Below are 17,687 nucleotides of genomic sequence, written 5' to 3'. Positions count from 1 at the left end.
TTCATCAGAAACTTTGGAATGGAAGCACTATTTGATCCAGTTATCCCACTCTTCAGTTTATACTCAAAGGACTTAAAATTAGCACACTACAGTGACACACTCACATCAATATTTATAGCAGCTCAATTCACAATGCCCAGACTATGGAACCAACCTAGATATCCTTCAACAGATGAATGAATAAAGAAAATGTGGTATATATACACAATGGAATATTACTTAGCCTTAAAGAAGAATGAAATTATGGCGTTTGCAGGTAAATGGATGGAGCTGGAGTATATCATGTGGCAAAATAAGCCCATCCCCAAAACCCAAAGGCCAAATGTTTTCTCTGATATATTTATGCTAATTCACAATAAGGGAATTGGGGGCTAGATAAGAATAAATGTACTTGTGGTTAGACAGAGGGGAGTATAGGGAGAGGAGGGGATATGTGGGTAGGAATGACAGTAGAATGAATTGGATATTATTACACTATGTGCATATATGATTACACAACTGGTGTGATTCTACATAATGTACAACCAGAAGAGTGAGAAGTTGTAGTCCATTTATGTATGATGTGTCAAAATGCATTCTACTGTCATGTATGATTAATTAAAGCAAATAAAAAAATGATGTGGAGATAGATACATATGTAGGTACACAGTACCTAGATAAAGTAAGGTGGATACCTAAGACTTCTACTTAGTGGTTTAAAAAAAGACCCGTAGATTATATTAGTAAAAGTACATGGTTACCTGTAAAGGCAGTTAATATTGTCTTTCAATCTGACAAAGAGACGATGTTATGTTTGGGGCCACCAGAGAATTCCAGATTTTGTCACAGGTCAATTTGTATACACTTAACAATGGTAAACAATCATAGGTCAGGAGTCCAGAATATGTCCAGAACATTAATACAACCTAATCTAAACATTAAGAACACTCCCACATTTCTCAGTTGCTCACTACAGACTGCAAAACTATCTTATATCCATACTTAGTATAGATGGAAACAGCTGGAAATCACCTTCATTCTATCATTAAAACAGTAGTTAACAATGATGAAATATCAGAAAAAGTTCATCCAAATTTCTTATCAAAGAAAACACAAAAACATTTTGGGATCTTTTTATGATGTTTTAAAAAACATTTCTATTCAAGTTAATTTGGGATATATGAGGTATAAAACATTAGACTAATGCCTAATGTACCATATGTGTTGAATGTGGACTAAAATGTTTCTAGTTTATAAAATCAATATTGACATTGTCTCAGCTCTAAGGTTGCAGCATGCCATTGCTGTGTGACAGTTTAATACCACATTAATAACATACATTATGATTTAGTATCTTCTAAATTAATATTGCTTTGTCAATGTTTTACTCATCACTTTGCAAATTGCAGTTCTGCAATAGATAATTTGTATACTGAACAAAATGCAAAAATGATGGAGTGGTTCAATTTTTTGCTTAGCAATTATTCTTTCGAATTTTTGTATTTTCTTATTTTAATCATGTTTGTCATACCATTGTAACTAAAAACAAATTTCTGTGTTTTAGTGTGGTTACATTCATTGTTTATTGATATTCCTCTTTCCCAACCATCCTTCTTTGTTGCAGCATAACACTGTCTTATTGATTTTAATTAGAATTTCAAGTTTGTCAATGGGAAACTATGTAAATGCACCAAACCATAAATTACTTCCCTGCTTTGTGGCAGTTACTCTATAATATCAAACATAAGGATGAAGAGAGAAAACAGTTGGTATAATCTTAGAAGTTTCACAGGGTCTCAATAAACATTCGAAACCTCCACATGTTCAAGAAAATTATTTTGGATTCTTTAAGTCTATCAAATTTAAACAAATTTCCCATCTTACCAGTTTCCATTCAGATCAACTGTTCATCATAGGAATTAAATAATTAGCTACTTGTTTCTTCCATGTTTGACTGGGAAAGATTGTCTATATACATAGGACCAGGTATCCCTCAATCTTTACATGTATTGCTAAAAAAATATGGTGTTTCCTTAGCTCATCTGGTTAAATACTGGTTAAGATCCCCCACTTTTGAATTGATTAAAGGTTAACTTTGCCTGTAAATCAGCCTGAAAGAGTTCTGAGGAGGATGAAGATCCCCACACCTAGGGTAAGAATGGTTGATGAATGGATAGAACGTTTAAGAAATCCTGGCAGAGGTCTGGGATTGTGGCTCAATGGCAGAGCACTTGCCTACCACATGTGGGTCACTGGGTTCAATCCTTGGCACCACATGAACAGATAAATAAAATAAAGTTTTAAAAAATGCATATTTGAAAGAAAAAAGGAAATCCTGGCAGAGTTTCTAGCAGGCCATTTGCTTAAATAAATTTTAAATCTTTTATTAAATGAATGGAGAAAATGGACACAACACCTTCCTTCCTTCCTTCCTTCCTTCCTTCCTTCCTTCCTTCCTTCCTTCCTTCCTTCCTTCCTTCATTCCTTCTTTCCTTCCTTCCTTCCTTCCGCTGATAATCCAACCCAGTATCTCACATGTGCTAGGAACATGCTCTACCACTGAGCTACAACCCTAGCCCTCAATTTTAAATATCTAGGGGAAATAACATTTGGTCCTGAAAGCATTTCCCTGGAAAGTTTACACTTTAAAGACAGTTTATATGAATGTACTATAAATATATCTGTCATTTTGGAACCAGAAATGTCACTCCAGCTAATTAATTTATTCTAATGAAATAACTCAATATTTTTGTTATAATGTGATTTATTCTAGTGATAAATCTGAAAGAAAAAGTATATTGTTTAAAAATTATAATTAAATAACTCAGCATAATACAGTGTAGCCTTTGCCCTCTGATACATAAAGTTATTGTAGCAGAGTGTTTACTATGTAAAAATGAGTATCCATATGAACAGAATCTGGGAGGGAGCTAAAGTGAAAATAATTACAATGTTCAATGTGTTGAAAATATGTTAATTTATTCTTTATTTTTAAACCTGTAAATGCAAACATTTTGTAGAGGGCCCAAAAGCTCCAGGTCTGATCTCCATATATAACAAGGTCATAGTTTCAGTTAGCATATGGGACAGTATCATTCAGGTAGAGTTTCTAATATCACAATCCCAGTAGGGTTATGGGGGCAGAGCCATTGAACCCTGAATGAATGAAACATATCAAGCAAATAGGTTGAGCTGCTATACAACATCTTGTTTCCCAAAGCCAGAATATTATCTTTTGTACTGATTAAAATCTAACTCTCTATTTCTTTGTTTCAATTTTTCTTAAAAGAAAGCCCTGGAAATCTAGGGTTCCTTCCCATATCATTTTAGGCAATGACTCTGTTCCCAAAGTATGTTCAGTACCAGATTAAATAGCTATGCCACTATGGATCACGGCAATATAGAAGTCTGCACTAGTGTGCATTTCACTACACTCTCTAGTGTGGTGATCAAAGTATAATTTCAAATTGTAAGCCATGGTTTCATGTTTTATCCAGCCTATTTTGTATAGAATCTTGCTATGTATGAAAGCATTGCTTGAGGGCTGAACCAAAAATAAGTGGTAAGTTTGTTTCCTACTCTGTATATTTTGTATGTTATCATACTCTTACAAATTAGTGTGTTCTTTTTTAGTGAACAGAAACTGTTCTTCTTTAAAATATAGCATACATATTTTAGAGGCTTGGAATGGAAAGGGAATGGTGTGTTTTAATAATCTTCAATATATAAGTGCTTCCAAAAGCTATTCATTATTATTTCAAGTTTGTTGAGAGAACCATTAAGGAAAGTGATCCTATGGTATTAGTAAAAATGGCTTAGTTTTCCCAGAGGTAGCTTATATACTTAGATTTTTTTTATATATATACTTAGATTTTTGAAAGTTTTTTTAAACTGTCATAAAATGAATTACCATGTTTAATAATAATTTTCTATGAAATGGCATTAATTATTTTCTTTATAAAAATAATTAAAAAACATTCTCAAAGAAAACTGTCAAATGACTATTTATATGACTTTTTTTTTCAGGTGGAAGTGAATCCTCCTGGGATAAGGATAAGATGCAGTCTCCTCTTGCTGCTCCTGGACCTCAGCATGGAATTGCTCATGCAGCATTAGCTGGGCAGCCAGGCCTTGGGGGTGCTCCTACCCTTAATCCACTGCAGCAGAACCACTTGCTAACCAATAGTATGTATACAATATTCCTCAAACTGATTATGTTGAGAAAATACAGTTGTATTAGCAGGACATAGTCTGTTTAACTTCAATAAGCTTTAATAATTTGAAAACAGAATGGGAGGTAAAGAGGGACTAAGTTGAATGTATGGGATATATAGAGTGGAGGTAGCTGTGGAGATCTGGTAGCACAGTAATAATACATGTGAAGAATATAGTCCAGAGTCAAGTAAACTTGGGTTTTAATTCAACATGGTTTTTTTATGCATATGAGTATGGTACTAGGGATTGAATTAAGACTTCACACACATTAGGCAAGGAATCTACCACCAAGTTTCAATTCCAACCCTTAAAAAAATTGAGAAAGGTTATCACTAAGTTTTTCAGGCTGGCCTCAAGCTTGTAATGCTCCTGCCTCAGACTCCAGAGTACCTGGGGTTACTGGTATGTACAACCACACATGACTAAATTCCACACCTTCTGAATTCCACAACACTGATTTTGGAGAAATAACCTAAGTTTTCTGCATTTTGGTTTCCACAACAACAAAGAATTGATAAAACTATATCCTCTTAAGTTTTGCCAGGACTGAAAATAATAAAGGAAAAGTTGTTAGTACTGAATTACATAACATCAAGCACTGTAGAAAATATTAACATTATTATTACTCAGTAGTTTAACTACAGCCAATTTATACAAATTCAAGTTTAGTTGCCCTTTTTAGGGACTTAAATGACTCAGAAATCTTTCCAAAGCAAAACAGGTCTTGTATATATTACTTATCTAACAAGAAGTCCAAGAGAAGAATTCCATTACTACTTTACCTAAGCTTTTTATTTCCTCAGTAAAACCTAGCATTATGCAACAGAGAAATTCTGGAATATTGTAATATGATATCCCAAATATTGAGGAAATTAATTAAATGTCTTACTTTAAAGATGTTATAAGCTTAAGGGGAAGTATCCATATAAAGTTGTTCATTATCTAAAGTCAAATAAAATTAATAGTACCTTATGAGAAGTAAAATAAAGACTACTTTAGTTAGACTTATGCCATACAGGAAAGTGACTAAGAGGCTTCTGGATTCTGTAAAGAACCTTGGAAGATATTATTCCTCTTTTTTAAAAAAATATTTTTAGTTGTTGATGGACCTTTATTTATTCATTTATTTATATGTGGTGCTGAGAATCGAACCCAGTGCCTCACACATGCTAGCCCTATTCCTAATCCACAATCCCAGCCCTATTCCTCTTTTTGTAACAAGGAAAAAAAGGCACCAACATTTTTTGATCCATTAAAGATTGTGATCACAGGGCACCACTATTCCAAAAACTAGAGAAAAAGGTACAGAGAGAGAGCCACATGTTATGGAGAACAGAAGCCACAGTTGGACCCTGGTACCACATTTAAAGGGTAATTGATTAATATAGGAGAATTACTGTGGGCATAGCTTGATAAAAATTCCAGGGGGCCATCTTACTTGACTACTATACTTTCATGAATTTTATCTCTAGGAATCCTACCAGGTTCGCAGTGTTAATATATGAGACAATTTCTCTTATGCTTATTGCAGGTTGAAGGGAAAAGTATTTTTTTTCAATTTTTAGTACCAAGGATAAAACCCACGGGAACTTAACAAGTGAGCCACATCCTCAATCCTTTTTCTATTTTTTATTTTGAGACAGTATCTCACTATGTTGCTTACAGTCTTGCTAAATTGAGAAGACTAGCTTTGAACCTGTGATCCTCCTGCCTCAGCCAACTGAGCCACTGGAATAACAGGCATGCACCACCATGCCCAGCTAAAAAATAATATTTTTAAACATGCCCTGGTTGATCCATTCTTTTAAGAAAAGCTTACCCTCAAAGCAAATTATGTCACCATAAATAACTTGGTTTTAACATAACCTAATTAACATTGAGGAAAAAATATACTAAAACTCCACACCCTATAACCTTTGATGTGGAGGAAGTGAAAAATACAACTCCAGCACCCTTGAGATTTCTTGTCTTTCTAAGGTGAGGGGGAAGCTGTAAAACACTTGTGAAAACCACAGCCCTAAGATCCAAGCCATGAAGGGTATGACATCTAATCAGAGAAATGTTGAATGCTTCTGCTTTTCACATTTTACCACCAGTATTATAGGGGGCTTGGATAATTTGAGTTTATATTAGCTGTTAAGAACTGAAAGCCATAGAACCCTATTTAAGATGAATTTCCCAGAGAGAACAACAAAAAAGGAGGATATATAGAAGTAAAATGCTAGAGGAAAGTTTGGCATCTAATACCACAAGTAAAGTATTTTAGACAGCCTAACTCCCAACTGGTTCAAAGTAATACTTATAAGGAACGGCCTATTAACTTCAGCCTCATTTACCTGACGCATCATTTTGGGATTAAAATAAAACAGGTTTGAGGCCTGATAAAAGGCAAACAACATAGTCTGAAGGGACAGAACAAATATCATGACCAAATTCAGATATAGGAGATATTTAAAATTGCCATACTGGGACCTTAAAAGAACGGATAAATATACTAAGAGAATGGAAAAAGTGGATAATTTACAAGAAAACGGGAAATTTAAGGTCAGATGTAGAAATTTTTTTAAAAAAGGAATTGTTAGAAATACAAAGGGAAAATGCTGCAACAAAATTAAGAATACTTTTTATAGAATACCAAGGAAAGAATCAGTGACCTTGAGCCAGGCATGGTGTGTTGAGAGTCACAGCCTAAGGGGCCCCAACAAACTTCCAGCTGATTGGCTCACAGTGGCCCCAGCAAACTTCCAGCTGATTGGCTCACCATGGCCCCAGCAAATTTCCAGCTGCCAGCTGATTGGCTCCTCTTTGGTGATGCTCATTGGACTGTTTCCCTGCCTTTTCAGACCACGGAGCTGCTCACTGGGGGACTCTTTTAGCTCTGCCCACGCGACCCAGCCAATTGGCCTCAACAGCAGAAGGAGTGGGGGATTGAGACACTTGTGGGAAGCCTGTGGTGGCAGTTGGGGTCTGAGGGAATTCTGAAGAGCAGCGTGTGTGTTCTAAAGATAAAGTCCGTTTCTGCTTGATAAGTGGCTCGTTAATTGTGCCCAGCCACACTGCGGCAATGGTGGACATGCCTATAATTCCAGCTACTCAGGATGGTGAGGCAGGAGGACTACAAGTTCAAGGCCAGCGTGGGTAACTTATCTCAAAAATAAATAAATAAATAGATAGATAGAAAAATACAAAGGGCTGAGATTGTGGCTCACTGGTAAAGCACCCTACCCCTGCATGAAAGTCCCAGTAATACACACACACATATGCATACACACACAATCAGTGAGCTTCAAGTTATATCAATAGAATCTTCTCAAACTGAAAAACAAAGAGAAAAATGTAGTGAAATAAAAAGCCAATACAACACAATATTTAAAAAATATGGCAAGTATATTGTGAATATAATATGAATATAAGAAGGAAAAGAGAAGAGCAAAAAAAAAGAGGTTTAAATTCCAGTGACTGAGATTTTTCCAAAATTAATGAGAGACACCAAAACATAGAATCAAGAAGTTCAGAGAAGGGCTGCAGCTGTGGCTCAGTGGTAGAGTGCTTGTCTAGCACGTGTAAGGCACTGGGTTCAATCCTCAGCACCACATAAAAATAAATAAAATAAAATAAATTAAAAGGTGTTGTATCCATAAACAAAAGAAGTTCAGAAAAAACTAAGTAGGATAAATGCCAGAAACTAGAGTTACTCATATCATATTCAAATTATAGAAAGTCAAAACCAAAGGTTTATTTGACTGTTAAACTTGAGAAGAGTTTGTTTGATGAACATGTGGCACATATACACAATGGAATATTATTTAGCAATAAAAGCGAATAAAATCATGGCATTTGCAGGTAAATGGATGGAGTTAGAGAAGGTAATGCTAAGTGAAGTTAGCCAATCCCCAAAAAACAAATGCCAAATGTGTTCTTTGATATAAGGAGGCTGATTCATAGTGGGATAGGGATAGGGAGCATGGAAGGAATAGAGGAACTCTAGATAGGGCTGAGGGGTTGGAGGGGAAGGGAGGGGGCATGGGGTTATTGATGATGATGGAATGTGATGATCATTATTATCCAAAGTACAGGTATGAAGATATGAATTGGTTTTAATATACTGTGTATACAAACAGAGATATGAAAAATTTTGCCCTATATGTGTAATAAGAATTATAATGCATTCAGCTGTTATATATAAATAAAAAATAAATAAAAAATTTTAAAAAGTAAAACTTAACATGTTAGAGGAAAAAATAGTGACTATGCACTCCAAATTTGGGGGACTAATAAAGTGAACAAAGCATCAAAAAAAGAAGAAATTATGAAATGTTTAGAGGGTTAAAAAAAACTAGAGTTCTGAATCCAGATAAATTTCTCTTTAAAAGTAAAAGAGAAATGATTTTTCTCAAACAAACAAAAATTGAAGGAATTTAAAATTATAGTAGCAGACTTACCTTGCTAGAAATGTTGAAAGGTCATCCATCAGAGAGAAGGAAAATCATTTAGGTTGAAAATTTTTATATATATGAAGAAAGGAAGAGCACTAAAGAAGAAATACAGTATTAAGTATAAGGTATTAAGTAATATTTGTATTTTTAATTAATTGAACACATAATAGTCTGCTAGTAATAATAACAACAGTGTATTGGCTGATTACATATGACAAATAAGTTAAATAAATGACAGCAATTATATAAGGGATGTGATAGAGGAATTGAGAGTACTTTTATAAGTATTTTTATAAGAGGGATTGAGAGTACTTATACTACCCCAAAAGTGGTACAGAACTATCAGCAAATAAATGTAGATTAGTTGCAAATGTATATTGAAAACTCAAATGCAAACTCTAAAAAATTAAAATTAAGTCTATGATATGCTGAGAAAGTGAGAAGGAGAAGTTAGAATCATAGCATGCTCCATTAAAGCCAGAAAAGGCATAAGAGTGTGGAAAACAGGGGAACATAGAGAAAAATCAGTAAGGGCAACAGATAATAAGCAGTTAAAATATAGGAGGTATTTATCCAGCCATGTTAATAATTGCATTAAATTATAATGGTCTAAATACACCAAGTAAAAGATAGACTAGCTTGTGTATTCTAGGTGCTACATATGTCAGTGCTCTATTACTTTAATTCAATATGAACACACTTCCTATAAAATCATAAATTGTGCAAAGCAATAACAAAATAACAAGAACCTCCAGAAAATGTAATTATGGACAAAAAATGAGACCTTAATGTGCATTGGTTTAAGAAACCCACTTTAAATATAAATGCACATATTGAGCAAAAATAAAGAGATGGATAAATATATACTATGCAAAACTAATGCAAAGAAGGCTAGGGTAGCAATATTAATCTCAGAGATAGTAGACTTCAGAGCAATGATGACAAAGGAGTCACTTATCTAAAACAGACAGAATAAACCTTAAAGTGTTTATACCTAATAACAGAGTATCAAGCATGTGAAGCAAATACTGATAGAACTGCAAATAAGACAAATGAATCCACTATTATAATTGGAGACCACATCACTATCTGTAAGTAATCGACACAACCAGCAGGCATAAAATTAGGAAGGGCGGAGTTGAAATGAACAACACAATTAATCAGCTGAATCTAAGGGGCACTTTAGAATATTTTGTCCAATAACAGAAAATTTTACGTTCTTCTTAAGTTCTTATGAAACCTTCATAAAGATAAACCACATTTAGGGCCATTAAAAAAACTTAACAAACATAAAGAATAGGAATCACACAAAATATGCACTCAATCATAATGTAATTGAAATAGAAACCAAAACAGAATGATGACTGTAACATCCAAAAAATACTTAAAGATTAAGTAGCAGTCTTAAGAACAATGTGCCTCAAAGAACTCTCAATATAAATCTTAAAATATTTTAAAGTAAATGAAAGTAGAAATACAATTTATCAAAGTTTCTGAGTTGTAGCAAAAGCAGTGCTTACAGGGAAATGTATAGTATTGGATTACTATATTAAATATAAGAAAGAATAAAATTAGTAATAGAATATTCCAGTTTAGGAAACTAAAAAGATGAGCAAATTAAATCTGGTAATCAGAGTAAAATATGTAATATAAAATAGTACAGAAATCAATAAAACTAAAATAAATCAATGGTGACTAAACAAATCAAAAAGTCTTATATGGCAAGACTAATGGCATTGATAAACCTGTATACATGTTAAGGAAAAGGAAGAAGTAAACATTTATAATATCAGAAATAAAAGAGGGTTCATTACTGCTGGTCACATAGACGTTAAAAGGATAATAGAGGAAGGTTAGTGTGTTATAATCCCAGAGACTAGGGAAGCTGATGCAGGAGTATCACACGTTGGAGAACAGCCTCAGCAATTTAGACCTTCTCTCAAAAGAAAAAAAAAAAGAACTGGGGATGTAGCTCAGTGCCCTTGGGTTCTGCCTTCCGGTACAAAAATAATAGTAACAGTTGAATATTCTAATAACAATTTTTCCCCATAATTTTGATTACTTGGATAAATAATCTCTTCAAAGATACATGATACAATCCACAAATGATCCCACAAAAGGAAATAAATAATCTGAAAAGACCTATAAGCATTAAGAAATTGACAATGGGGGAGGGAAGGGAGGAGGAATAGGAAATGGAAATACAGTGAAATGAATGTGACATAATTTTTCTATGTACGTACATAAAAAAATCCTACTATCATATACATCCACAAGAATGGAATTCTAACTAGAATAAGATATATTACATGCTTGTATAATTATATCAAAAGGAATTCTACTGGGCTGGGGATGTGGCTCAAGCGGTAGCGCGCTCGCCTGGCATGCGTGCGGCCCGGGTTCGATCCTCAGCACCACATACCAACAAAGATGTTGTGTCCACCAAGAACTAAAAAATAAATATTAAAAAAAAAGAATTCTACTGTCATGTATAACTAAAAATAACCAATAAATAGATTTTAAAAATCAATTGATTATATAATATATATTCAATATATAATATTATATATGTTATACATATAATATTATATATATAATATTATATATGTTATATATATATATATATATATATATATATATATATATAACCTTCCAAAACAGAATACAACAAGTGAACATGGGTTCACAAATGAATTCTACCAAACACTTAATGAAATGATAGCAGTTATTACTTCCAGAATGTAGAAGTAGAGGGAATCTTTCTTACTATATTCTGTTAAGCCATAATTAGTCAAATGCCAATAGCAAACAAAGTGGAATGACAGACTAATATCTTTCTTGAACATAATGCAACAATATATTAACAAGTCAAATTCAATATTACACAACATGACCGAGTAGAATGTATTCTAAGTATTCAAGACTGGTTCAACATTCAAAAATCAATTAATGAAATATGTCACATCAGCAGACTAAAGAAGGAAATACAACTTCTCCACTTTGTGTTTTTGGCACTTTTTAAAAAGATGAGATGACTGTATCTGGGTTTGTCGGTGTTTTTTTCTTTTGTATCCTATTAGTCTTCATATCTGGGTAGCAATTTGTAAAAGAATGAAATGAAACCCCTATGTATTAATCTTCATAGAAGTCAACTCAAGTATATGAAAGACCTTAGAATTAGACCAGCAACTGTGCAACTAATAGAAGACAACATAAGTTCAACACTCCAACATACAGACAAGGCACCAAATTCAATAATAAGATCCATAAAGTACAAGAAATAAACCCCAAACTTAGTAAGTGGGATGACATTAAATTAAAAAGCTTCTGCATGGCAAAGGAAATCAGTATGAAAAGAGAGTATGAAAAGAGACTCTACAGAATGGTAGAAAATACTTGCCAGTTACTCTTACGAGATAGGATTAATATGCAAAATATATAAAGAATTCAATAACTTTGACATCAAAAAATAACACAAGCAATAAATGACAAAATGAAGTCAACACACATTCTCAAAATAAGAAAAGCAAATGGACAATAAACAAATGAAAAAATATTCAACATCATGAGAAATCAGGAAGGTATAAAACAAAACTACACTGATCTTATCTCAGAATGACAATTCTCAAGAGTATAAATAACAAATACCAGTAATGATGAGGAGAAAAAGGAACACTTAATGCATTTTTGGTGAGACTGCAAAGTAGTAGAAGCACTGTGGAAAGCAGTATGTAGATTCCTGAAAATGCTAGGAATGTAAGCACCATATGGTACAAGTATTCCACTTCTTGGTATTTATTTGAAAGAAACATAATCATACTATAACTATGCGCACATACCAGTGTTCATAGCAGTGTTATTCAAAATAGCCAAGTTATGGAACCAGATCAGCTTTCAATCAACAATTAAATAAGGAAAGAAAATATTGTTTATATACACAATGAAGTTCCCTTCAGCCATAAAGAAGAATGAAATTATGTTATTTGCTGGTGTGTAAATGGACCTGGATAATATCATGCTAAATGAAATAAGTCAGACTCAGAAAGTCAGAAAGTCAGGGTTCAAATATTTACTCTCATATGAGGTAGCTACAGAGAAAAAAAAGGAATAAATAGGGTGATCTCATGAAAATAGAAGTGAGATCAGTAAAGTAGGGTAGGGGATTAAGGAGAAGAGAGGAGGGGAGGGAAAGAAACAATTTGGGAATAAAATTGACCAATCTATGTTAAATGCTTATATGGATATACTGCAGTCAACCTCATTTTTATATATAGGTATAATGCACCAATAAAAATAAATAATAGATAAAAAGTAACAACAGGAGAGGAACAGGTGGAGTGAAGAAGGAAAGAGAAATGAATCAGAGCAAATAATGTTATGTGCACATATGAATATGTTACAATAAACTCCACTATTATGTATAATTATAATGCACTAATAAAAACATGAAAAGAAGAAAAATCAAATGAGCCTAACAATAGACGAATAAAAAGCATCCAACAAAATACAAGAGTCATTCATAATAGAAACTCTCAGAAAAATGGAAATACCAGGGAACTGTTTCAGCTTGACAAAGAACATATGCAAAAACCTATTAATATCATCATGATGTTGAGAAACTAGATTTTTTTATCTAAGATCAGGAATGAGGCAAGTATGACCTCTCTCACCACTCCTATTCATCATAATATTTCAGTTCCTAGCTAATGGAATATGTTGAGAAAAGGAAATCGAATTATACATATTGGGAAAGACTGTCTTTGTTTAAAAGTGACACAATTGTATATATACAAAATAACAAAGATTTCACAAAAATGTCGTCTAAAATTAGTAAGGTATTATACAAAGTTTGCAGGATATAAAGTTAATGTGCAAACATCTATTGGTTTTCTATATGGTAGCAATGAACATTTACAGTTTGATGTTAAAAATACAACAAAAAATGAAAGAATTATACATATGTATAAGATCTATTGAGGGGATACTACAAAACACTTATTGAAGAAATAAAAAAAAATACATGAATGGGGAGGTATTCTCTATTCATGCATACAAAGAGTCAATGTCATTAAGATATTAATTCTTTCCAAACTGATCAATATATTCATTAAAATTGCAATCAAAACCTAAGGAAATTATTTTGTGAATATTATCAAACTGATTTTAACATCTGTATGGAAAGCAGAGACCTAAAATATCCAACACAATATTGAAGAAAAACAAAGTCAGTGGACTGATAATTCTATACTTCATTATGTATTAGACAAATACTTCAATAGAACAGATTAGGGAACCTATAAATAGAACCACATAAGTATAATCAATTAATATTTGATGAAATAGCAAATACAATATAATGGAAAGATCATAATCTTTTTAATAAATCATACTGGAACACCAGGAAATTAATATGCAAAAAAATGAACCTTGACACAGACCTTTCCCAGAAATTAACTTAAATGTATTATTCCCTTCACAGAAATTAACTTAAATGTATTATTGGTCAAACATAAACTGAAAAACTCTAAAACTACCAGAAGATAACATCATAGAAAATCTAAGTGATTTGGGGTGCAGCAATGTGTTTTTTGATATAATAACAAAGGCATGACACTTAAAAAATAGTTAATATGTTGAATTAAATTAATATGTTCATTAAAATCCAAACCTGCTTTAAGGAACACACTAATAAGAGAATGCAAACACAAGCCATGGGGGATAATCCTTTGCAAAATAAATATATGATAAAGAATTATTTGAATAATAATGATGAGGAATAAACAACCCAATTTAAAAATGGGCAAAAGACTGAACAAACATGTCATCAAAGAATATGTTCAGATGGCAAATAAGCATAAGAAAACATGTTCAACATCATATTACTAGGGAATTGCAAATGGAAAAAGAAGATATTCCTATTGTTTTAGTATTTTTCATTTCTCTGACCAAAAAGAAAACTTGATGAGAACAATCAGAGAATAAAAGTTTATTTGGGCTCACAGTTTCTTAGAGGTCTAGATCCATATATGTCCAACTCCACAGCTCAAGACCTGAGGTGATGCAGAACATCATGGTAGAAAGCCATGGTGAAGGAAAGCAGTTCATGGCATAGCCACCAGCCAGCAGAAAGCAAGCTCTGCTCACAAGAGACAAAATATAAACCCTAAAGGCACACTACCAGTGATCTATCTCTTCCAACCACACCATACCTGCATATAGTTACCACCCCGTTAATGCATATCTGTGGTTTAATACTCTGACCATGTCACACCTCTCAAATCTGATCATTTTACCTCTGAAAATTCTTTCATTATCTCACATATTAGCTCTTGGGGGACATCTCAGATCTAAACCCTAACACATACCTACTGTAAGAGCTAACATCCAAATCTCTGGGAATTTAAATTTCTGGCAAGGATGTGGAAAAATAGGAAGTTTTAATTTATTGCTGGTGGGAATACAGATTTATACAATGACTTTGAAAGATATTTTGGCTATTTCTTACCAAACTAAGCATAGCTTTCTATATTCAAATTAATAAAAAACTGGAGTAGATTATGTTTTGTGAATGCATTAATATGTCCCAGTAAAACTACAATATTATGTATAATTTTGATGCCCTAATAAAAGCATTAAAAATTGCATCAGGCTGGGGTTATACCTCAGTGGTGAAGTATTTGTTTAGCATGTATGAGGCCTGATGTTCAACTCCTAGCACTGCAAAAGCAAGCAAACAAATCCTACACATCTATACATTAAAGTTTATATCAATTTTATTCACAATTTCTATAATTTAGAAGTAACCAATATTTCCTCTAGTAGGTGAATTTAAAAAATCAACTACGGTGCATATGTGCCATGGAAGTATATTTAGCAATAGAACAGGTAATTAATGAAACCTTAAAGTCTTGAATTCAGTGCATATTACTAAGAGGAAAAAGCCAGTCTGAAAAGTATGATTTCATCCATATGACTGGGGGAAAAGCAAATTTATAAAGATAGCAAAAACATTAGTAGCTGCCAGAGGTTAGGGAGGTGATGAACAATTACAGTATAGAGGGTATTCAACATTGGAACTGTTCTATATGACACTCAGATGGTGGATACATATTATGTATTTATGAAATGCTATAGGTGTGTATAAAACAAAGTAAATTCTAATATAACTATAATAGTTAATAATGTATCTGTCTTTGACAATTGTAACCATATACCACACTAATGTAAAATATTGATAAGTTGGATAACTATGTGTGCTGGTACAGCGGAGGTACTTTATAAGGAAATTTCAGCAAAAATTTATTGTAGAGGAAGTAAGTATTCACTTGAAGTCTTAAAACTGAAGTAGAAGAATAATCAGGAAAACAGTACACTGATACTGAGGGGATTGGTGCTTGATAATCACCGTACAAATGGCAAGAAATTGAAGAAGACAACATGACTTGGAAAACAAATTAATGTAGGATCTAGATGGAGAAATAGAGAATTACTGATTTGTACACTTCATGGCTAAAATAAAGTCATGCCGTGCTCTTACATAAAAATTACAGGAGTTGCTGGAATACCAAGGTATATTAGAAATAATGCTTGCACGATTTTCTCGAAGGCACAAGGAATGAGATTACCCATTTTGGTCATTTTTTTCCAAAAGAATTTGTCTTCATTACCATAATAATATTAAAAGTCTATATACATATCTGGCATGTGCGTAAGTGAGCCAGATTGCTGAAGTGTTGTGTACTATTGATGGCTTTTAACTCAACGTTTTCAGCTTTGGGAAAAGATTGACTTACATAATTCAGTATTTGCATATGCTTTGCATGTGGAACTCATGTAGGGTCACTGTTAAACTGGACTGTACTGTAAATATTAGCTTTGAGTCTAAGGCATTATAGCCAATTGATGGTTAGTTATTGCAGATCATGATCTGAAAGTGTGACTTTTAAGTCCTTCATGGTTATTTGAAATGTTTGATGAATTACATTTTAAAACTGTCAATGCCTGTTAATTCTGTTTAGAGCTTACATTTAGTTTGCATGTCAATTGGACTTTAAGTAGGCATATTTCATGATTTGGCCAGATGGTGTCTGGGTGATACAGAAAATCTTTGAGAATAAGGAAAGATTATTACACTGTTTAAGGAAGTATTATTGAACACAGATTTATTTAAGCATTTGAAACATAAAGGGAGGTACTAACAGCTACTTTTTATCTATGCTTTGATCATTTTTTGACTTAAATACTTTGTACATAAAGAAGAATTGAAATTTAAAACTATCTTGGGTTTGTGGTAAATGAAGGCCTTATATAGACACCAGATTTAGGTCTTTGATGATTGTTATATTGATCATAATGTGACGGTTTTAGGGGAAAGATACTCAGTGGTTAATTAAATATGTTTAAAATATCCCATCATTAGAGTATAAACAACACAATGAATAAAGTATAAAATGCATATTCATCTAAGTGATTCTCTAGAGCTAACTGAAAACAAACATCTTGTTTAAGAAGATGGTTTCCACATATAAGTAAGATCATTTGGTACTTGTCTTTCTGTACCTGGTGTATTTCATTTATCATGATGTTTTCCAGCATGGTAAGTATTTGAAGGGATAAATATGTTAATTGGTTGTATGTAGTTAATCATTTCACATTTTACATACACATACACATATGTGAAATGATATATAATTTCACATTATATGTATAATAACACCATCTTGTACTTATAAATACATATAATTATGATCTATACATTTGCAATCAAATTTAAAAAAGAATGTTGGGGATAAAGGAACAGATTAGGCAAAAATAACCAACTTGATTGAAGACATTTTTAGGCCTTTCCTGAGGGAAAAAATTAAAATAAATAAAAATAAATATAAGACTGTGGGGGAAACCATTTTGAATTCAATTTTGTGATCCTTGTGTTGAGGCCTCTCTAATAACTTAATAATCTGAAGAAAATATTTCATAACTGATACATTTGTTTTGGTAGATTGCTCCTAAAAAGAATGTAAAGAGGAGTGAGCCATAAGTGAAAATGGGCAGGGAATT

The 17,687-nt window shown here is 32.8% G+C and overlaps 1 protein-coding gene across 1 annotated transcript in view; it reads left to right on the top strand.

The window, feature by feature from the left end:
- Dach2 (dachshund family transcription factor 2) overlaps window positions 1-17,687 on the top strand; it is a 527,975-nt gene that overhangs the window by 395,998 nt on the left and 114,290 nt on the right. Inside the window, exon 5 of the mRNA XM_077793629.1 lies at window positions 4,006-4,164. Coding sequence (XP_077649755.1) covers window positions 4,006-4,164 — 159 coding nt within the window. The remainder of the gene's footprint in view (window positions 1-4,005; window positions 4,165-17,687) is intronic.

This window comes from Urocitellus parryii, chromosome X (genome assembly GCF_045843805.1).
Source record: "Urocitellus parryii isolate mUroPar1 chromosome X, mUroPar1.hap1, whole genome shotgun sequence".
NCBI classification, from domain to species: domain Eukaryota; kingdom Metazoa; phylum Chordata; class Mammalia; order Rodentia; family Sciuridae; genus Urocitellus; species Urocitellus parryii.
The sequence above is the reverse complement of the archived record's forward strand: the minus strand, read 5'-3'. Positions and strand labels throughout refer to the sequence as shown.